General features: G+C 57.1%; 1 protein-coding gene across 4 annotated transcripts in view; it reads right to left on the bottom strand.

Moving 5' to 3' along the window:
• MAST3 (microtubule associated serine/threonine kinase 3) overlaps window positions 1–21,670 on the bottom strand; it is a 63,124-nt gene extending 41,454 nt beyond the window's left edge. For 2 of the 4 annotated variants that reach the window (XM_044998641.1, XM_044998642.1), the window contains exons 1-2: window positions 21,547–21,670; window positions 19,959–20,048 (exon numbers count right to left, since the gene is read on the bottom strand). In XM_044998641.1, coding sequence (XP_044854576.1) covers window positions 19,959–20,048; window positions 21,547–21,593 — 137 coding nt within the window. In that variant the 5' untranslated portion in view covers window positions 21,594–21,670. Of the gene's footprint in view, window positions 1–6,360; window positions 6,458–19,958; window positions 20,049–21,546 lie in introns of those variants that run through there. The other 2 variants (XM_044998643.1, XM_044998644.1) reach the window with 1 other exon arrangement.
• Between the last annotated feature and the right edge of the window lie 1,318 nt (window positions 21,671–22,988).

Genomic DNA, 22,988 nt, shown 5'->3' with positions numbered 1-22,988 from the left:
CTGAGATGAAGATTGACTGACATACATAAGATACCCCAAGAATAATAAACATGCTTGTCTTAACAAAACAAATTCAAATGGATGTTTTGCAGTGATTTTGATTAATAAACGAGCAAGCTCTCATATCACCTCGTTAACTCATGTCAAGATGTCAGCTCCAGAGAAATGGTAAATAGTTAATCACAGCAAATCAAGACTGACAGCGAACATGTGCAGAACGCCACTGCTATCTTCCAGAGATTCATAGATCCCAGGGCCAGAAGGGACCATTGTGATCCTCTAGTCAGACATCCTGTATTACACAGGCCACAGGACTTCCCCAAAAGAATCTTTACAACGGCAGCATGTAAATTCTGAGGAGCTTGGTACAACTCACTGATTTTTGCAATACGATGCATCATTTTTTGTAGCGACACGATCACCCTGCACGCTCCCTCTCGGGAGGTTTATTTGTAAAGTGAACACAAACCTTTAGCTAGGTTAGTTCCAGTAATCTCTATACAGACAGATTCTGATGATATTTCCTGTTTCTGCGCACTCCACCCTCGGTGCTACAGCTATCTCGCGCCATTTTAACCCTGCCCGATGTATCAGCTGCATCTGGCTCCCTTCCTCCAAAACAAGTAAGCCTTGTGCAAAAACTGCTTCTTACTCTTAAAGTTAGGAGTGAGGGGCACCAACCCAGCCCCCAATGTCCTGGCTCTAATCCTACATTTGTAAGTTTTGCTAAAAATGGAGTGGAAAACAGCAGTCAGCAAAAATCAGGTTATTTACAGAAGAATGTGACCCTCAGTGCGGCACATCTCCAAAGTCACCTTCCAGCAGCACCACAGCAACTATCACACCATCAAGCGCACTCTCACAGACAAGGAAACTGTTACAGCAACTGTGACCCAAAAGCCCCTCACAACAACCTGTGAGAGCACAAGAAAGCCTGCTACAGAAGACAGGAAGTAAACACTGCAGCAAGCTGAGAACTGCATCATCTGACCTATCTCATTATCACAGCCCCAGGCCATGTCCACAGCATCAGTAGTAGATTTATTTCATGAATATAAGCAAGGCAATCCCACCCCAGGCTGCCTCGCAAGCGAGACAGGAAGCAGAGTCTGAGAGCTAGAACATCAGTGCACAATGCGTTCAGGTGTCTTGTTCCTTTCCTACAGAGCCAGGCCTAAGATGGGGCCTGTCACATTTCTCCATTAAATGTTTAAAGAAATAAGAATCTGGTTAAAAACATCTTCCAATGCACCACAAGGCCGGGCTGGCTCAGAGGAACAGGACACAGGCCCCTTTGCCTTGGACATGGGCTCAAATCAAAACCTGGTCACAAGGTGACCAGCTGTTATCAGCTGGCTGCTGTCTAGTGGCCTGTGGGAAAGGACTGGATGGTCTAGACAAGGGATCGGCAACCTTTGGCATGTGGCCCATCAGGGAAAGCCCCTGGCACGCCGGGCCGGTTTGTTTACCTGCCACGTCCGCAGGTCCGGCCGATCGTGGCTCCCACTGGCCGCGGTTCGCCGCTCCAGGCCAACGGGGGCTGCGGGAAGCAGTACGGGCCGAGGGATGTGCTGGCCCTACCTTCAAAACAGGCCCAGCCTGGAGCTCTGGGTCCAACAGCCCTGGACACAGAGCTCCCGCACCGGTGGCCCTGCCAGTGCAGGATGAGGCAGAGAGTGAAGCTTGCACTGCGGCTGCCCAGGTTGACTCTGATTGGAGGATTTAACTCTGGCGCATTTCACCAGCATTCAATTCAACCCAAACATTTTTAGTTCAAGTAAAAGCCACGCAAGGGGCCAAGCAAGTCCACTCAAGTTAGTGAAACCACATCTGCTGCACAAGACCCAACTGCGGACTCCGCAGGCACAGTGCGCACTGTTGCTGGATGAGGATTGCAAGGTAATCCCAGGTGCTTCCCTGCAATGCCCCCACTCCGATGAGCCCAATCTCCTCCCCCTCTGAGCGTCACATAGGTGCATGGGACATAATACAAACCACACGAATCACCCAGGCACATTTTCAATATGTCCAGTCTGATATCACAGGAGAATTACACCTTCATTTAAAAAACAGGGTCTCAATGAGTTCACACTGTAACCACAAGACAAGGCGCTGAGTCTGGACTCCTGGGTTCGATTCACAAATCCGGCACTGACTCGCTGTGAGACCTTGGGCAAGTCACTTCCCCGCTCTGTGCCTCAGTGTCCTTACTTCTGAAATGGGTACATGGCAACATCCAAGTGAAGAGCGTTGAGACGGCCGGACTAAAAGCACGATGTCAAGTAGATCATTTTTTAAAAACGAAACTGGCATCAGGCAATCAGATCAGGGTGCAACAGGTAATGTTGCTAGTATAGACCAGGGTTTAAATGGCTAACGATCGCAAAATGCTGTCAGTCACAACCAAACTATTGCCTTCAAGAGAACAGTGTAACTCAGCTGGCCCTGTTAACCGATTTCTCAGGCCCTGTCTACACCATTCAGGGAAAGTGTCAGCCGCCTTCTAGCACGAACTGTAGCTCACTAGAAAGATGCTAGCTTGCTTACCCAGGCCTGAAAAAGTATGCTGTCTGGGCCATTCACCTCAGATCAATTTACAGACAGCAGCTGTGATGCACGTGCTTAGTCCCAGCCCAATCACACACTCCTCTCTACATTGTTCTAACTCAACAGTGGGTTCAGACAATTCCCTCCGCATGGTGACTTCTTTACTTTTTAACAGTCTGCATGGTCAAAGAATTTCAGAACTGCCTACTGGAATATAATGGAGTACAGCACAGAGCAGGCAGCAGCATCACCAACTCCAACTGTCCAAAAGTTATGAGGCAGAACCCCCAAAAATCACGAGATGGGCTTAAAACTCATGAGATTCTAAAAACAAATGTGTTTCAGGTTCTTTGCACTAACTGGGGGGCAGGGGGAGAGCCTTTAGGTCACACTTTGGTCACATTTTCAAGCTTTTATCTGCAACCATGAGGGCTAGAAACTTACTTGAACAAAAGCTAAAGCACATGCTTAAGTGCTTGCAAGACCAGGGCCTACTTTTGCTGCTGAGTCCCGAGGCCTTAATCAATCAAACCCCATCCTAACACAACGGGCACGACTAAACATCTTGCAGCCACCTGCCCACGACACTAGAGTTCCGATGTGATAGCAAGATTTTGCTATAAGAGAGGCTGATGTCAGAGTGCTGTACTGTCGTCACACCAACATGCAGTTCTGACACCCATGCTGGAAAAAAGGGTCAGTTAAATATCAAGATAAACGAAGATCACTCAGAGGCTGCTCCCTCCTGCTCTGCTGAGCTGTTCCAGCACCGCACCAGCCATTTCAACAGCCACGCGGCAGGAAACTAGGATTCCTCAAACATTACAGGGCGCTTCATGGTACCAAACAACACAGTATGTTTCTTAGCTATTATAAAATACACTGCACTGTAATTGTGTCTCTGGGTCTAGCAATACCAATGAACCACAAGAGCACTGCCCAAGACCTTGGGGAGAATTACGGCCTCCTTAGGTTCAGCTGGATGCACATGACTCCTTAAATTATCACTCTGATTATGTGTATTTTTAAAAAGTCATTTCACGGAACATTCATTTCACAGATGTGCTTCCATGAGGACAATTATTATTATACAAGATACAGCGGTGCCAGTCATACTCCCTCCAATACAACTGAAGTTGACACTTTATCCCGAAATTGTCATCCCCCCCCGGATCATTTAATTGGGACATTTTGTCCCCAAACTTGCAAACACTCATCAAGTTTTATACATGTGGGTCAAAGAGACAAAGTCTTTAAAGCTGTGGGTTGCAGGACTGGGCCCTAGAACCGGACGGATCAGTGAATTTGCTAAGAAAATACACTCTCCTATTCCTCTTTATAATAAAAAGCAATGCCATTTTGAGACTGAGGAAGGCAGTTTTACAGTTGTCTCTCAGTCTGTGTGCAAGTGAGTCAAATGCCCACATTGTATAAACATATCAAAGATGCTCACTCCTGGATTAAATGTGGCACCAGAGATTTCAAATCTCGCTCACTATCGAAATGTTGCCCCCACTGTTCACTTGTTCAATTTTCAAACATGCACCTTCGTGCTTTCCTCCAGGCTGCCCCTCACACCCAGTACACATCCTCAAAGCCCCCTCCCAGTTCTCCTTAAACCCCTTCTCAAAGCTCTCCTTTGCCCTGATGCTACAAACAACTTGGCAATGGCTAGGCTGCTGGCATGACGTGCGGAGATCACTGCCTGTCGCCCTGACCACTATTGTCGCATTGTTTCCTTGCACTCCCCTGTCTGTAACCACATGTTGTCTCTTGGCTTATGCTCCAACTGTTGGGGCAGGGTTGTGGGGTTTTTTGTTCTGTGTTTGTACAACAGGTCCTAGCCGCTGACTAAGGCTCGTAGGCACTAAGATAATACAAATAATGAATAGGAGCCCTTTTTAGGGAGCAAACATTTTAAAAAGTAGATTAATCACCCTTTTGAATTTGAATAAAATCTGAATTCCATGTTTTTAGGGAAGCATTTCTGAGCTTGTCTAACTAGACGGTGAAGCCACTCGGCCCTCACACAGGCTAGTCCCGGGGACCATCAGAAAATACACAACAGAAAAAGATTAATGTTTTTGGGAAAAATGAGCTCTGGCCATTCCAGCAGCAGCCAGTCATTTAGTGCCACTGCTCAGGGCAAACAGAGCTCCCCTGGTCTGTGAACTAGACCTGCTTGGTGGGAGAGGGGTGAAATGCTCTGGCCTGGGTGCTGGCTGGGGGAGAGAGCAGGAACACGGGTAATACTTGCAAAACTGAGATCTGGTCTGCACCACAGACCTATATCACTCAGGGGTATGAAAAATCCACACCCCTCAGCGACACAGTGATACTGACCTAACCCCACGTGTAGACAGGGCGATGTCAGTGGGAGAGCTTCTCCTCCCACCAGCACACCTACCGCCTCGCGGGGAGGCGGGCTAACTACGCTGACGCGAGAGCTCTCTCCTGTTGGCGTACAGCGTCTTCAATAAAGCGCGGCTGCTGCGCCAACGCAGCATTTTAAGCGTTAACTTGCCTTGAGCAGTGCACTGCTAAGGCCCTATCCACATGGCAGGAACCTTGCTAACAGTGGCTATTTTAATGGCTGGGTTTAAACCCAGCCTAATTTGGGCAGAAATTCCTGTCCCAAGCACTGAAATCTATTCTAGACGATAAGGACAGAGATGCTGGTGTGGCTAGCACCGCTCCAGCTGGAGTGTGCATAGGACCTGGATGGCAACGGTCCTGCCTGGGAAACCCCAAAGATCTTACAGACCAAATGCCCCACTGCTGAATCCTCCTACTTGTCTCCTTAGCTGGGGACTGGCCTGACTCTGAAGTGGCTCCCCCTCCAGAGCACAACTCCCCAGCCTGAGCTCCATCCTGCTTCTTATCACCCTGGCTCTACAGCTGGGCACCCTGAAGTGTCTTTAATCCCCCTGCAATTACCTCCACTGCTCTGCCCCCACGTCCTCCAGCCCAGAGCTCAGCAGCTCCAAGCAGGAGAGGAACCCAGCCTGAGCCAGAGCTTGAGTCCGGAGACCTGGAACATCCTCTCCCCAAGGTGGCAAGACTCAGGGGCCCCAAATCCTGAGTCACAGACACCCATCACACATACCCCCCCACTGCATGTAACCCCCCTGCATACAGAGACTCCTCACTGCATGTAGCCCCAAGGGCACTGGAACAGTTTTTAATAGTGGGGGTGCTGAGAGCCATTGAACCAAACTCTAAATCCTGTATGTGATAGAAACTACTTCAAACCAGGGGGGGTGCGGCAGCCCCCCCAGCTCCAGGACCTATGTGTAGCCTCCATCGTGTACAGAGCCCCCCCCCCCCACAATTCATGTAACCCCCCAGGGTACAGAGCCCCCCTCTTCATGTAACCCCAATGCTGCATGTAACTCGCGCCACTGCTTGTGAGCACCACCCACACGTTGCAGTGATAACACCTCACCCCCCACTGCATGCAGCACCCCATTCTCCTCCCCCAGCACCTAGCACTGCCCCCCACTGCATGCAGCACTCCCCCATTCTCCTCCCCCAGCACCTAGCACTGCCCCCCACTGCATGCAGCACCCCCCTCCTCCTACACTGCATGCAGCCCCCTTTCCTCCCCCTGCACCGACTGCATGCAGCCCCCCCCCCTCCTCTAGCACTAGGGTGACCAGTTGTCCCGATTTTATAGGGACAGTCCCGATTTTTGGGTCTTTTTCTTACATAGGCTCCTATTACCCCCCACCCCCCGTCCCGATTTTTCACACTTGCCGTCGGGTCACCCCACCTAGCACCGACCCCCCCCCGCACGCAGCCCCCCCCCCGCACCTCTTGGAGCGCTGCAGCAGGTCGCCCTGGCCCCGCTGGCCCCGGTAGCCGGGCGGCGCCGCGCCCCAGTAGCTCGGGTCCGACATCCCCGCCGGGCCCGGGCGGCACCAGAGCGCGGCGCGGCGCGGCCCAGCCCAGCAGCCTCCGAGCGCGGCGCGGCCCGCCCCGGGGCTGGGCCCTGCCGCCTCAGAGCCCGCCCCCGCCAGGGGCCTCCCCCCGCGCCCAGCCAGCCCCCCCCCCCGAACCTCTGCCCCACCCCCGCGCCCGGCCAGCCCCCCCCTGTCTGCCCCCCCCACCGAACCTCTGCCCCCCCCGCGCCCAGCCAGCCCCCCCACCGAACCTCTGCCCCCCCCGCGCCCAGCCAGCCCCCCCCTTTCTGCCCCCCCCGCGCCCAGCCAGCCCCCCCCACCGAACCTCTGCCCCACCCCCGCGCCCGGCCAGCCCCCGCGTTTCTGCCCCCCCGCGCCCAGCCAGCCCCCCCCCACCGAACCTCTGCCCCTCCGCGCCCGGCCAGCCCCGCCCTTTCTGCCCCCCCGCGCCCAGCCATCCCCCCCCCGCACCTCTGCCCCCCCCCCCCGAACCTCTGCCCCCCGCGCCCGGCCAGCCCCCCCCCACCGAACCTCTGCCCCTCCGAGCCCGGCCAGCCCCCGCGTTTCTGGCCCCCCGCGCCCAGCCAGCCCCCCCCCGCACCTCTGCCCCCCCCCACTGAACCTCTGCCCCTCCGCGCCCGGCCAGCCCCCGGGATCCTGCCTCCCTCCCCTCCGGGATCCCAGCCCCCCTCCTTCCCCCTGGGACCTCTGCCCCCCCGGGCTCCGAGCCCCCTCTCCTGGGACCTCTACCCGCCTCTGAGCTCTGAGCCTCCCTTCCCCCCGGGGACCTCTGCCCCCCTCTGAGCCCCCCTTCCTCCCCCCCAGGACCTCTGCCCCCCACCCCAATCGAAGCCTGCCCCCAAGACCATCACGAGACCACTGTGCCTCCAAGTCGCCCCCCACCTCCGGGCCTGCCCCCACTGAGCCTTCCCCCCACAACACCCCACCTTCCAGGCTGAGCCTACCCCCAAGCCCCCCACACACACTGAGCCCCTTCCCAACCCAGAGCCCCTCCTGCAGTCCTGGTACCCCTCCAAGTGAACCCCCTTCCCCTCCATATGAAGGCCTGAGACCCCTTCTTCTCCCAGCCCCCCTCTGCTGAGCCCCAACCCACCCCCTGCAGCCCTAAGACTCCCTCTAATTAAGCCCCCTTCCTCTCCCAGCCCATGTAGACCCAGCCACACACACGCTGTCCCACAGCTGAAGCTTCCCTCTCACCATGTGAGGGGCTGAGCCCCTGGCCTCTCCCAGCCCCCCCCATCCCAGTATCCCCCCTCTAACTGAGCCCTGTTAGGCCCCCCGACTCCATCCATCATCCCTCCTCCCCCATTGAGCCCCTCGGTCCCCTTCCTGCCCCCAGGCTGATCTTATGCCCCCTTCCTTTCCCAGTCCCCGGCTAATAGGCTTGCTGCTCCTGCCGCCCAGGAGGGGCTACACTGCCCCCGTGGCTGCGGAAGGGGGGAGCTGGCAAGTGGGGTCACTGGAGGCACTGTCCGCCACCCCACACCCATCCACCCTTCCTGCCCCACTGGCTGTACCCACCTTGCTGCGGTGTATGTGCAGAGCCGGAGCGATTGTCATGGACACCGTGTGGCGTTTGTGTATTTCCTGCTGTCTGAGCCACATATAAACAAACACATTTGTAGAAGTACCACAGCAAGCCACATTCTGCTCAGCGCTCTCGCCCACGCAGGCAAATCAGCCAGGCCCAGGGGTCATGCTCAGGCAGCAGTAGGACCTAGTGGAACTCCACTGAAATCACAGCGGGGTGCATTCAAATTTTACAACTTCCGCGCTGCTCCCATGCACATCATTCCACGGAGCCCTCGCCTCTCCCTGTGCAGCAAGGACCAGCAGACACCCTGCAGAAGAGGGCCCTTCCCGCCTTACAGACAGACATTAATTCCAGACAAACTGCCAGGTGACAGGAAGACCGCACAAGAGCACAAAAATCAAGCACTCCAGTTAGGAAATGCCAGAAGGAAGGCTGCTCAGGCAACCACGTACTGCCTTTGAGGGCCAGATTTTCAGAGACCCTCGACGCCTACTGTTCTCAGTGGGAACTTCTGAAAAGCTGGGCCCATTTGTGGATACTGAGCCCATCTGAAAATCCTGGCCCATTAGGATGAGCCAACTCCCACGGAACCCAATGGCAGTCTTCCCAGCGGCTCCAAAGGGCGTTGGTCTATCACACAGAGCCCTATTTTTCACTAACCTCGTTCTTTAAAGCAACTGAGCAAAACTCCAAAAACCTTAAAACAAAAAATTCAACCTGGAGCAGAGACCAAGCCTGGAAAATTTCAACTTAATCAGTTTGCTAAAGTTATAAGCAACTGAAAAACGGTTAGAACGGGTCATGTAAAGGAACCTTAAGCACAGGTATTGCTGCTGCCATGCCTATAACATTCATATTTCTACCGCTCACAGCGTCCACCTCAGCCCCTCAGTGCAGGGCACACGATACAAACACAAGCAAAATGTCATTTGAAACATCACCACATCAAAACAATCGAGGAATTGGAATCATCTCACCAACAGGAATCGCACTGTCTCAGCTGGCCACAGCACTGGCACAGATGTCCCTGGATTTTAGTCAGTGAAGATACTTGGGAGAGAGAGAGAATTTAAGCCCAATCTCCCTTTTTCCTCTCCTCAAAATCCTAATTAATACTGAATCTGTGACATCCCAGTTGTCTCCACAGCGACCGTCTGATGTAATACTCAGTGCAGCAGCACTCCCACAAGAGAAGCCGTCCCATCTGGGCCAACTGCAGGATCTTCGGCACTAAGGTAGGAGGAGGAGACCGAATATTACAAGAAAGTTAAACTGCTGTTTGCATAAATGTTCTCTTATTTTGGGCTTGCTAGGGATGAAAAGTCTCCTTTAAGCACACGTCTGCTCAGTGAAGGAGGCATTAAGCAAATGGGTCGTTGCGGGAACAGAACCCCAGAGCCACAGGAAAGCAATCCCCGCCACAGCGAGGGAACTGGGTTGGGCAAGAGCAGGAGGCTTTTCCACTCTGTGGTCACATAGTGTGGATTGTCTTAAAAATACATTTCTGCAACTTAACTCTGCCTAGCTTCTTCCTTCATTGGCAGAAGAGCTCCAGCCAGCACGTTACAGATTTTGCATGTTCTTTTCTTAGGCCTGGTCTACACACAGCATTTGTACCAGTCTGTCACTATGTGGCTAGAGGTGTGAGTTTCTATTGGAATAGTGATACTGGTGCAATCCCCGTGTGGATGCAGTTGTACCAGTATACTAGCATCAAGGGAATACGCTATCTGCACTGGGGAGCTGTTCTGCTTTATCTGCACTGGCACAGTTAACGGGGTACCACTTTCGTGTTTAGACAAGGCCTCCAGAAAGCTGTGAACTTCCCACTGCTCTTGTTGCATTTCACCCTTGAGAGGAACCACAATCCCCATGCAACAAGCCAAACTCAGCCCTACTGGCAGAGATCGATGAGGCGGTGAAGCTTAGTGCCAAGCGAGTCTGGCTCTCCAATTACGAGGCGTCTGTTCCAACCATTCCCTTTTTACAATTAACACTGGTAGCCTCCCATCTCTTCCTTTGTTACAGTTTAGCTCCTATACAACCAGGAGTTTAGTGCCTAGAAATCTAAATTAAAAGAGAAACCTGGACCCAATCTCAGCCTTCTTATAGCTACATTAATGAGAAATCCACTTCTTGACAATCACACACAATGAAGAGTGTCCGATGCTTTTCAGCCAGATGGATCTCCCAGTGCATTTTACAAACCATGGACTTGACTCTGCTGCGTGACCCACATGCAGTGCTGAAGAAACAGGGACAAAGGGGAACAACTGTATTGGGGCCCTACACTCAGGAGGGCCCTACACTCAGGAGGGCCCCCAAAACATCTGACTGGGGTGAAATTGAAGGTGGTGAGGCCTCAGCGAACACGATGCGCCTGGGCCTCAAATTTCTCCTGGCGGGCTTGACCACATGGACACACCCCATTGCTTGTCCATGGCCCCACTGGCGCTGAGCATGCCCAGGAATCCATCCATGCCAACATCACTGCCGGATCAGGGCCTATAGGGATTACTTCGCCCTGGACTGACCAGCAGTTTCCTCCCGAGCAGGACGCAGCACGCGTTTAACAACACAGAGCAACACTACACAACTTCGCAGGGCAGGAAATGAAGACGAATACCATAGCCAAGGAAAATGACACAGGGGATTTAGGGAGGCAGGAAGCAATTACTCATGCTGGAATTTAGCCAGGACACTACAATTACCAAGAGTGCCCCTGAATCTTTAATGACTACAAGTGGCCAAGACCTCAGTTTACATCTTATCCCCAAATCAGCACCCCCAACAGTATTTTGCATGTTGGAGCATCTGTTCATGACTGCAGGAAAGGGACACACACGCTTGAACCTGGGTGCTTTGGAGGGTTCCATGCAGGGCCGGCTTTAGGCTTATTCCACCAATTCTCCCGAATCGGGCCCCGTGCCTAAGAGGGCCCCGCGCCCAGTGAGAATCCCTTCCCTGGCTAGAGGCGCCTTTTTAATTTTTACTCACCTGGCGGCGCTCTGGGTCTTCGGCAGCACTTCGGTGGCGGGTTCTTCACTCGCTCTGGGTCTTCGGCAGCACTTCGGTGGCGGGTTCTTCGCTCGCTCTGGGTCTTCGGCAGCACTTCGGTGGCGGGTTCTTCGCTCGCTCTGGGTCTTCGGCGGCACTTCGGCGGTGGGTCCTTCGCTTGCTCTGGGTCTTTGGTGGCGGGTCCTTCAGTGCCACCGAGGACCTGGAGCGAGTGAAGGATCCGTCGCTGAAGTGCCGCCAAAGACTCGGAGCACCGCCCGGTGAGTTCAAGCCCCACATGTTTTTTTTCATGTGTTTTTGTTTTTTTTAGTCATCCCTGCCGGGGTCCCGTCAAACCTGTTCGAACTGGGCCCCGCACTTCCTAAAGCCGGCCCTGGTTCCATGCAGGCACTAGCTAGGCCCAGCCCTGCTTCATTTGAGAGCTGACAAGATCACAGCAAAAGGCAGTATGGGTGCAGCCTAATTAACGCAAACAATGAGACACACAGTCATTAAAGCAAGGGAGTTCTGATGGCTGCCAAGACACCCAGAGCTCAGCCACATTGTGCCTATATAATACAAGCCACCTCCCCCCACCCAGTCATCACTGTGCTTCTAGCAAGACCCTTTATGCTGGAAGCACTGCGTCACCATGACAACTTCCTCCATCACACTCTTTCTGGTGCCGCAGTTAGAGCGCTAATGCAGAAAGGAGCATCTGCATTGACATGTTCCTGAGAGCCAGCAATGGGTTTTCAGCAGCCAGGCTGGGGAAGCATCGGAGGGTTTTTATTAGTGAACATGTCAGTAAGTTTGAGGGAGGGAACAATTAGCACATGATGATCTGACCAGCCCCAGCGGCCTCCAGCTGGGAGATCCAAAACCATGCTCTGAAGTGCCCCTAGCCTCTGTTTGCTGGAAGCTGGGAATGGCCACAGGGGATGGATCACTTGATGATTCCCTGTTCTGTTCATTCCCTCTGGGGCACCTAGCACTGGCCACTGTCAGAAGGCAGGATACTGGGCTAGATGGACCTTTGGCCCGACCCAGCATGGCCGTTCTTATGGCCTTCAGCTTGCCTTTTTTCATGTATGTTGCTCAAGGGCTGGGGAGGACAAAACCTTCAAAGTAAATTTCCAACCACCACTCTTTCCCCTGCAATAAGGTAGCTAGAGGAGCAAGTACTGTACCTGGATTAAATTGCACCTAGAGAAGGGAGTCCTCCCACACTGTGCAAACATGGCTCCTGAGCCTTATCTACACTGGGGAAATTTCATGTCCCTCAGAAGATTCGACATAACCAGCTAGAGTTTTAAGGGGGAGGCATAGCACAGTGGTTTGAGCATTAGCCCGCTAAACCCAGCACTATGAGTTCAATCCTTGGGGCCATTTAGGGATCTGGGGCAAAAATCTGCCTGGGGATTGGCCCTGCTTTGAGCAGGGGGTTGGACTAGATGACCTCCAGAGGTCCCTTCCAACCCTGATATTCTATGATGATCTAACCCTGCACAGAGCCATCCACACTGGTCTCCCAGGCAGCTGTGCCAACACCTGTGGCACTGAGTTGGCTTTAGCAATCTTTACAGAATGCCCCTAGCGTAGACATGTCTAGAGCCTGCACTTCAGCAGCCCAGGCCCTTGCTAAACACTTCCCCACCTTTGTGCAGAAAGCAAGTGGCAATTTTATTGTCATGCCCAGAAAGTTTCTTTTTGTATGCAAAATAAATGTCCTTCCTGAGACCCATGAATCTGATTATTACAGTGGAGGTCAACAAAAAAGATTTGTAGGCTTGCTGCTTTCCCACAGCCTGAGAGACCAGACAGATTCCATGCCTCAGCCATTCATATCCTGCAAAGTGCAGTTTGGATGACTCTTGCTGTATTTATGATTAAACTGGTTGCTGACTGGCTGGCAGGGTCACTTATCATCAGAGACCTCCCTTACTCACCCTGCCTTGTACAGCCGCTTCTGGGCACAGTATCACATACTTGTGCTGGAGATAGGGTGACCAGATGTCCTGATTTTATAGGGACAGTCCCGATATTTGGGGCTTTTTCTTATATAGGCTCCTATTACCCCCCACCCCCTGTACCGATTTTTCACACTTGCTGTCTGGTCATCCTAGTTGGAGAATTCTCTCATGCATTTATATTAATCAAGTGAGATCTCTGTTACATTGGAAAGCCTGCAATAGGGAAAGGAAAAACAGAGAGATAATCTCCCGCCCCGTGTTTTAATTCATCTCCTGGCTTGATTAGTAGGGCAGGTGCTAAGTGATCCCAAGTGTAAATTGCTTGTTACCGCCTTTTCAGAAAATATACAACAGCTGCCTGAAAAGCACAGTCTATAGCCTTTTAAACATCAACTGTCAAATCAAAACATTGCAGCAAACAGGGCAAGTATCTAGAAAGCATGAACAAGAGCAGTTAAGTGTCAGAGGTTCTCTAGAGAGCTTCCAACATGGTTTGAATCTCTGTAGGCACAGAGACCACGTCTACACTACAAAAATTAAATTGATCTAACTCATGTCGGCATACAGCCGCTGCAGTGATTACATTACTTGTGTGAGTCTACACTTTGCTCCTTGCATCGGCGGTGCGTGTCCTCACCAGGAGCGCTTGCACCAATTGCACAGTCAGTGTGGGGCATTGTGGGACGGCTTCTGAAAGCCAGCAAGAGTGGATGTAAGCAACGCAGTGTCTACATTCTCACTGTGTTGCCCTAACTACATCGACATTGACTCGACATCTCTCATGGAGGTGGAGTTCTTAAGTCAATGTAGCAGGCGAGTTTCGTTAGTGGGAGAGAAATTTTGATGTAGTCATTTACAGAGTTAGGTCGACATAAGCTAACTTGCATCTACCTAACTCTGTGGTGTAGAGCAGGGCAGAGACTTTAAAGGGAATTCTCTCTGGCCATGAAAGGTCAGGCTCGTGGCCTGAACCACTGAAGAATCATTCTGGAACTACTATCTTGCTTGCAGATTACCTAGACCAAATTTTCTGCCTGAGTAAACAGGTGCAACCTCACTGATTTAAGAGAATTTGGTCCCATAATCCTACTTGTATAAGAATGAAACCAAACAGGCCTAAGAACTAAACATCAGCAACAAAATCCTCAAAAACAACCACCTGCCACCCACAGGATTCTATTCCTATGGAAGTTTCACTCAAGAAAGCAACACTTTTCACCTTCTTCTGCAGCGTGGGGCACAGGTCACTTGCAGGTTTGAACTAGTGTAAATGGTGAATTCTCCATAACCTGGCGTCCTTAAAACCATGCTCTGAGGACTTCAGGAACTCAGCCAGGGGTTAGGGGTCTATTGTAGGAGTGGCTGGGTGAGGTTCCAGGCTCTAATGTGTGGGAGGTCAGACTAGCCAATCTGAGTCCCCATCTCCCTGCAGTGCATTCTGAAACTGGAGAGAAGTTGAATGCAGACATCTGGAATAAGCTTTGTGGCACTGCAGCATCTCCCCAGTGTGGTTTGGTTTAGCATCTTTTCCCCGGTGGAAAGAACAATAACTACCGGAGAAAGCACCTGCATAATTCTGTGCCATAATGAAGCAGAATCAGAGGTTGGCATCAAACTCTCTAGCAGGACAATGAAGCTCAGCGGAGAAGAGGTGATTCTTAGTTTGACTGTTTCTGGGCAGTTACCTCACTGAATCCCTTCTCTGTAAAATGGCAGCTCATCCCTTCAGACCTTGGTGCCCCTACTGCCAACTTACTGATGCAGAAACACAAACCACTTAGAAACTCACAGCCAGTCGAACAGCCACCAGCACCCCAGGGTCTCTCCTGGGTTCAGCTCAGAGAAGGTTTAGAATTTTGCTTTCTTAGGATGTTCTGAGGGCTCTCTGCACTCCCACACCTGCTCTTCCCACGAGAAGTGTCAGTCCCACAGTGGGGGGTTGGATTTACACGTTGGGAGACTCCTCAAGGAGGAAAATGGCAAGATGCTGGATGGTGCAAGCCAGCAGAACTCCCTCTGCTGGACCACGAGAGAGCAAAGCACCATGGATCCCCCACCTTTGCTCATGTAAAAATGCACTCAACCAAAAAGCCTCTAGCCTCTGGTTTATCGACAGCATATGCTGGGCTGGTTGGCACAAATGGAGTCTGCACAGCCACACACGCACACACAGCGAATTGACTGCGCTCAATATGCACTCAAGTCTAATTAGCACGAGAAGAAGGAATAAAAGGGTTCCTAGGCTAACATCCTGGTGAGAAGGAGCATGAGCCTTTCTGCTGATGCCCCTGACACATGGCATGTGTTGTGTCACTCAGACCCGCTTAGCAGGTTAGTGCCACTGGCACCAGGTATCTGCACCCTGTAATGTAGGAGAGATGCCTTTTGGGAGGGGCTTCAGAGCCCTGATCCTGCACCACTAATGCCAGATTTGGGGATCACAACCGGTTTGTCTGGAAAATTATAACACCAAGTGTAACAGACACATACATGCAGCCTCCTGGTGCAGACCAGCCAATCACTAAGGCCTGCCCTGTGCCAACACCCCACACTCTCGCGTGTGCAGGATCCAGGGTCCTACCCACCTCACCACCACAGCAACACCTTCTGGACCTTGTCTCTCTCCGTGCCCCTCCGCCGTCACTCTGTTCACTCAACAATCACCATCACTGGGGCAGGAGCAGGCTCCATCTGGATCAGCCTCCCTACGTCTCTGTTCCCCAGCAGATCTCAGCTGAACACAGCCCCATTCTCCCTGGCCCTGCCCCAAACCTCTCTCCTTCCCCACCTGTCCTTAGTTACACTTGGTAAATGCATCAATTCAGCAAAGCACTTTGGGATAGAGCGTGTACAACAGGATGCACAGAATAAAGTCACACGTGCACACAGAGCAGAGAGCGTGCACACGCACGTGCACACAGAGCAGAGAGCGTGCACACGCACGTGCACAAAGCGTTCCCGTTAGCTGTAAGCAAGTACCCACTGCAGCTGTAAGGTTTTGAGACCCTCGACTCTGCTGCCACCAAACCTGACCTCATGAGAAACGCAGATCTTCAGCCTGCCCTGGAAGCCGCCCTTCTCATTCCCAGCCTGGTGCTCAGTCAGGAAAGTGCCTCTTTACGAGACTGCAAAGGAAAAACGCAGCCACTCAAGCCCTGAGCCTGCAGGCTCCCTGTGCTGAGGGGTTCCCTTCCTGCTACTGGCCATTCCCTGCTTCTCTGCCCTTTTTGGCCAACCTGAAACCAGAGAACTTTGAATCCCAGAGAACAGGGTCCCTAGGTCAGGGCAGCCCATGGCCAGAGGCTCAGCCTCAGGTTCGCCCGAGCGGCCACGCCAACATTACGGGATGCTGGATTTGGAGCACATCCTGGGATTTAGGAAAGTAACAGAACTCAAACCGCGTTGCCCGGGGCAGTTGGGGCAGCCCTTGAGGAAGCTCTCCCTGACTTCATCCCGCCCCTCACTACGGCTGCAAGACACACTGCACCCAACGTTGCCTGGCCGAGGCAGGGTTGAAACGTGCTCATTCTGCTCTGCTGCTCTTGAATTCATGTCACTCAGCTCAGCAGTGACCCGGCATGATCGTCTGGGGGAAGGTACCTCCGTGGGACAGAGGCCCATAAGTACCGTCCGCTCTCTGGGCTTTCAGTTCAGCCCCAAGCTCTGCCTCCACGGTCCATGGGGCCAGGCCCTGCCTCCCAAGACAAAGCTCTTGGCTGGCTCCTGGGCTGAAATCCCTCCCAAGTGCCCAGAATGAACTAAGTACAGATCCAGGCTAGAGGTGCGAGGCGCATACGCAGCCCTTTCTCCCCAGGCCTGGGATTTGCTGCAGGGGAGCACTGCTAAGCAACCCTTGTTTTTCCATGATGCTGCTTCAGATGGACTCAGAAATGTGAGCCCTGCACACACGAGGCTGTGTGCCCTGCCTGGAGAAACCTGAGCGCACACATGGCTTCCCGCACGCAAACCAGCGGGGGCTGCTGCATTCAGAGGAGAGGATGCCTCAACCCGCAGCCCCGTCCCGCACTCCGAATGCCTCATCCCCATCCCCCAGCCTGGAGCCCCCTCCTGCACCCCAAACCCGTCATCCCCGGCCTCACTCCAGAGAACACCCCCCCAGCCCAGAGCCCTCACCCCCTCCCGCACCCCAAGCCAATGCGCCGGCCCAGAGCCCCTCCCGCACCCCAAATTCCCCATCCCCAGCCCCACCTCAGAGCCGGCACCCCCAGCCGGAGCCCTCACCCCCTCCCGCACCCCAAGCCCAGCCCAGTGAAGGTGAGTGGGGGAGAGCGAGCCAGCGAGGGAGGGGGAATGTAGTGGGCGGGGCAGGGCAGGGGGCAGGGCTAGGGTGTTCAGTTTTGTGCAGTTAGAAAGTTGGGGACCCTAGCCCCTCCCTGGGGGGCTGTGAGCCTGGCTGGGGGGGGTGGGGCTGACATGTTCCCAACTCCCACAGAGCCCCTGCCAGGTCAGACTGATGGAGCTGCCGCCAGACGGCGCGAACCCCCAGCCTTCCCGGGGGGCACACGGCTACTGGGAAGGGAACTCGGCTCCAGAAAATGCTCCCTGCAGCCTGGGAGTGAGCACGACTCCACCGGGTCAGCCACCAGCGCTTGGCCTGGGTGCAGCGGGTCCCCGGAGTGCCTGAAAACCACTGGGATCCATGGGGCCCACCAGTGCTGCCACCTACTGAGCAGCACCAGCGTCCTCCAGCCGAGCCAGACGGCTGGGAAACAGCCCAAGTCCTTGGTGCATCGTCCCTGCTGCCATGACGCTGCAATACCCAGGTCACGTTCCGCCCTCTCCACACAAGGCTGTGTCCTGCCACCCATCGGTGCCCAGGGAACTGGTGCAAACAGGCACATTGGCACGAAAAGGAGCTGCCCAGCCTCTCCCCACACCCTGCTCCCCGAGCCCCTGCCACCGGAAATGCCCTCACCCCCTCTGCTGCTGGGCAGGCTTCGGGAGCAGCACCCCAGGGAGCCGGGGCACTTACAGAGACACCCAGAGGGTACAGTTCCCTGCTGTTACATGTGCGCCTGTCCGGCTAATGGCAGCTGGGGTCCGACTGCTCTCAATCCAGCTGGTCTCTCTCCAGCACACAGCCACTGCGTGTGGGGGGCAGGCACGGCCTGGCTCTCCAGCTGCAGTCCAGCATTAATGCCCCATTTCAGATGGAGCAGGGGCCGGGTGGGAATTAACCTGTCAGACAAAACCCTTCCCATTGCCCCATGAACAGTCTCTCCCCGTTGGAATCAGAGACAAGAGGAGGAGGAGAACTATTAGCCCATAATGCAGAGACCGCGCTAGCCTGATGCACACAGCTGCCCCCCCACCCAGCCCAATCCAATCCACACAGCCGAGAGCGGGGAACCCCAGTCTGACCCACAGGGCCAGCCCCTCCTAGACTGACCTGCACAGCCGAGCCCCCCGCCTGTCCCGAACCACACAGCCGAGAGCCAGTCCCCCCACAGAGACCCCCCAGCCTGTCCCGAACCACACAGCCGAGAGCCAGTCCCCCCCCAGAGATGCCCCGAACCAAACAGCCAAGAGCCAGTCCCCCCCCAGAGATGCCCCGAACCACACAGCCAAGAGCCAGTCCCCCCCCAGAGATGCCCCCCCAGCCTGCCCCGAACCACACAGCCGAGAGCCAGTCCCCCCACAGAGACCCCCCGGCCTGTCCCGAACCACACAGCCGAGAGCCAGTCCCCCCACAGAGATGCCCCCCCGGCCTGTCCCGAACCACACAGCCGAGAGCCAGTCCCCCCCCAGAGATGCCCCGAACCAAACAGCCAAGAGCCAGTCCCCCCCCAGAGATGCCCCGAACCACACAGCCAAGAGCCAGTCCCCCCCCACAGATGCCCCGAACCACACAGCCAAGAGCCAGTCCCCCCCGAGAGATGCCCCCCCATCATGCCCCGAACCACACAGCCAAGAGCCAGTCCCCCCCCAGAGATGCCCCGAACCACACAGCCGAGAGCCAGTCCCCCCACAGAGATGCTCCAAACCACACAGCCTGAAGAGACCCGACCCGCACAGCCAGGAGCAGAGCCCAGGCCCCGCAGGACCCCCAGCCCGACCCGCAGAGTTGGGCCAGTGGGGCCAGAGCCAGGAGAGCTCAGAGCTGGGGAGTTGCTGACAAGTGGGAATGGCTGGAGAAGGCAGTGGGGCAGGCTGCCCCCCACCTCAGAGATGCACAGACTGGGCCGGGAGGCGCGCTGGCACTCGGGCACTGGCCCCGTTTCATAGCAAGAGAAACAAGGTCTCCTGCCACCAGCGAGGGTGGCACCCAGTGGGCGAGGGCCCCTCGCATCTGAGCCCTGCAGTGCCCGTCCCGACAGGCAGTGCTAGCAGTGCCCTGCAGCTCCACACGTTATCCAGCAGGGGGAGCACAAGCCACACTGGATCACGGCTCCAGCTGCAGGCTTCCCATCAGCCCTCACTGCCCCTGCCCCGTCCAGCTGTTGGAGGGGAGGGGGCAGGAGAACTGCGCAGTGACAGTGGGGTGCAGCAGGGCGCTGGGCCCTGCACTGACCCAGGTGATCCCGGGTAGAACACAGTGGGCCCCTTGGCTGGACCCCCTTGACTCACCCCCCGCCCCTGGGGCCATTCACGAGCAGCCTCAGGCAGAAGGTTCCAGGTGCAGCGGAGGGGGGGGGCGCGCTCCCCGGCTGTCCTGGCATGGCTGGAACGCCCCCCCCCGGCCCCCAAGGTACCAGGGATGCTGCGTGGCAGCAGAACACAGCCCACGGCGGCACTCGGACATGCCAGGCGCGTTCAGCGCTGCAGCAGGAACCTCCTTTGCCTGCCCTGCCCGGGAGGGCGCTAGGGTTACTGATCTGCGCCCTGCTGCCCCGTGCGAAGGGCTCCCACTCGGAACAGCAGCCAGAGAGTTTACAGCCTGCTGCATGCCCCAGGGCTGCTCCCTTTCAGATATGTCCCGGCCCCAGCTGTGCCGGGTGGTGCTAGGGGACCGCAGGGTCTTACCTCCAGGGATGCAGGGTTAGTAACGGGCTGCAGGGGCTGCAGGGGCTGCAAGGGCTCAGCAGGGTCGGGCTCTGGCTACTTGGAGACAAACTGTAAAGCAAGATGCACCAGACCAGTGTGAATTCAAATGCCGCCCCCGCCAGTGCCTCGTGCACCCTGGTGCTGGCCAGCAGCCACTCAAGGCCACACTCCTCCAGGTTGCACAGACCCTCCAGTGGGGCTTCCTATGGGGCGTCTTGAGGGTCAGGACTAAGAGGCCCCTCGGGGGTGGGGCAGGGCTGGACTATCACGAGGGGTGAGAAGCACCCGCACAGCCGTTTATGTGCAATGAGTCCAAAACTGGAATTGCAGGGGGTTGCGGGCAGGGATCGAGGGGCCTGGACAGAGCAGATGGGGAGCCCAGGGCTGGGGTTGGCAGGGAGCTGCGGGTTGGGAGTGAGGGGCACTGGCAAAGCTGGGAGGGGGGAGCCCAGGGCTGGGGAAGGGGGGGGCTCTGGGTCAGGAGTGAGGGGAACGGGCACAGCGGAGGGGGGAGCCCAGGGCTGGGGAAGGAGGGGGCTGCAGGTTGGGAGTGAGGGGCACCGGCACAGCGGGGGGGAGGGGGAGCCCAGGGCTGGGGAAGGGGGGGGGGCTGCGGGTTGGGAGTGAGGGGAACTGGCAGAACGGGGAAGGGGGAGCCCAGGGCTGGGGAAGGGGGGGGCTGCAGGTTGGGAGTGGGGGACACCGGCACAGCGGGGGGTGGGGAAGAGACCAGGGAAGGAGGGGGCTGCGGGTTGGGAGTGAGGGGCACAGCTGGGACGGGGGAGCCCAGGGCTGGGGAAGGGGGGGGGCTGCAGGTTGGGAGTGAGGGGCACCGGCACAGCGGGGGGGGTGGGGGAGCCCAGGGCTGGGGACCGAGGGGGCTTGAGGTTTGGTCTGGGGGGCAATGGCACAAGGTGGGGTGGGGGAGCCCAGGGCTGGGGAAGGGAGGGGGCTGCGGGTTGGGAGTGGGGGGCATGGGCACAGCTGGGACGGGGGAGCCCAGGGCCGGGGAAGGGAGGGGGCTGCGGGTTGGGAGTGGGGGGCATGGGCACAGCGGGGGGGGGGGGAGCCCAGGGCGGGGGAAGGACGGGGCTGCGGGTTGGGAGTGAGGGGCACCGGCACAGCGGGGGGGGGGAGCCCAGGGCTGGGGAAGGGAGGGGGCTGCGGGTTGGGAGTGAGGGGCGCAGCGGGGGGTGGGGAAGAGACCAGGGAAGGGGGGGGCTGCGGGTTGGGAGTGGGGGGCACCGGCACAGCGGGGGGAGGGGGACCCAGGGCTGGATGGCAGCGGGCGGGCTGGGTCTGGAGCGAGGGGCAGCGGAACGGGTCCCCCCCACCCTCGCCCTCGCCCCCGCCCCCGCCCGGGCTCCAGCCAGGCCTCGGCGGCCCCGCGCAGGGAAGCGCGCCCCGGACCCTGCGCTCTCCCGGCCGGGACCGCGGCTGCAGGCGGCTCCGCAGCGCAGGGGGCGGGGGGCAGCCCGGGGACCCGTCGGACCGCGCAGCCCCCCCTCCCCCTCCCCCGCCCCCGCCCCGCCCCGCAGCCCCGCACCCTGCGCGCCCCCGGACTCACTCCAAGGTCAGGGACGGGATTTTCAGCCGGTCCCTGCGCGATTTCATGGCTGGGGCAGCCGCCCCTCCCCGCCCGGCTCCCAGCAGCGCGCAGCGGCCGGCACCAGGCGCCAGGCTGCGCTGGAGCGATCTGGGCACCGGCCGCCCCCGCCCGTCGCTCAGGAGCTGCGGCTCCCGCAGGGGGAGGCGGCCCCCGCCCGGCGCAGGGACGATGCGCTCTGCGGGGCCGGCTCCGTCCCCCCTCCCCGCCCCCAGCGCGGCCGGGCGCACCGGGGCCGCCCCCGAGGGCCCAGAGCTGGCGCTGCACAGAGTGGGCTCAGGCCCAGCACCCACCGCGCACGGCTGGGGGGCCAGGGGGTGGCACCCCCCCCAGACCTGAGGGGAGCCCCCGGCTGTGCAAGGTCCAGGTCCCCCCACCCCCGCTCTCCCGCAGGGCCTGGGCCATATACAGACCCAGAGTCTGGGCCCCACAGCAATCTGCCCCCCCGCGGGAGGCCAGCTGCTCCCAGCCCCTGGCCACCAGCCCCGTGAGGGTCTCCCCCACAGGCCCTGGTCAGGCGGGAGTCAGCGCAGGGGTCACACTCATCCCTCAGAGTCACCAGCATTTCCACCATGCATCAGAAGAGAACAGGGGCCAAACACGCTCACAGTCCAACGGGCCCGGCCCCGCGGGCTCCCTGCTTCCTGGCACAGGCCTTGGCACTGCACTGAGGTGCCACTGCAGACACAGGATCAAACCCATCCCTGGATCGACCCCACTGCATGATGCCAGGAGGGATTTGTCTCAGTGCCCAGGCTCCCCCAGCTCAGAGCAAAGTGCCCGGGGCGAGTGGGCAGCTCCGGTGTCACTCCCGTTGGTGTCAGTCCCTCCACAAGGTACCAGTGAGAGCCTCCGGCCAGAGCCTTCAGCGCCGTCTGGGCATGGAAAGGCTGCGCTGGAGCCAGTGTGGGATGGAGCCGCCCTGAGCACAGAGCAGCCCGGAAGGAGACAGCAAACCACCACCAATCTCTTCAACACAGCCCCCTGCTGCACCCACCCCAGCCTTGCCCTGACGCGGGTAGTGCCCCGGGCCTGGCTGGGACCGAGGCGTGTCGCTGGAGCTCCACACTGCAAGGGCCCGTCCCAGCAGGGAAAGGGGTTGAGCAAAGAAAAATGACACCCTTAAAAAGGCACCCCCCTCCCCTGACTCCAGCAGGACCACGGTGCCGTCCCAGGCCCAGCTGGGCGCCGCAGCACAAGGGAAGGGCCAGAACTCTCCCCCAGGAGACAGCCCGTCCCAGAGCTTCTGGGCCACGCTGAAAAGCAGGGCAGGGCAGGCACCCGTCCGCTCATACTTACATGCTTCCTCGGCGGGGCAGGCTCAGCTCCTTCTGCAAGGAGAGGGAAGAGAAGAGAGGGGTCAGCGAGCCGCTCCCCCCTCCGTGCCATGGCAGCTCCTGCCA

The sequence above is a fragment of the Mauremys mutica genome, chromosome 24 (genome assembly GCF_020497125.1).
Source record: "Mauremys mutica isolate MM-2020 ecotype Southern chromosome 24, ASM2049712v1, whole genome shotgun sequence".
In the NCBI taxonomy this organism is placed as follows: domain Eukaryota; kingdom Metazoa; phylum Chordata; order Testudines; family Geoemydidae; genus Mauremys; species Mauremys mutica.
This window is presented reverse-complemented; position numbering and strand designations above follow the sequence as displayed.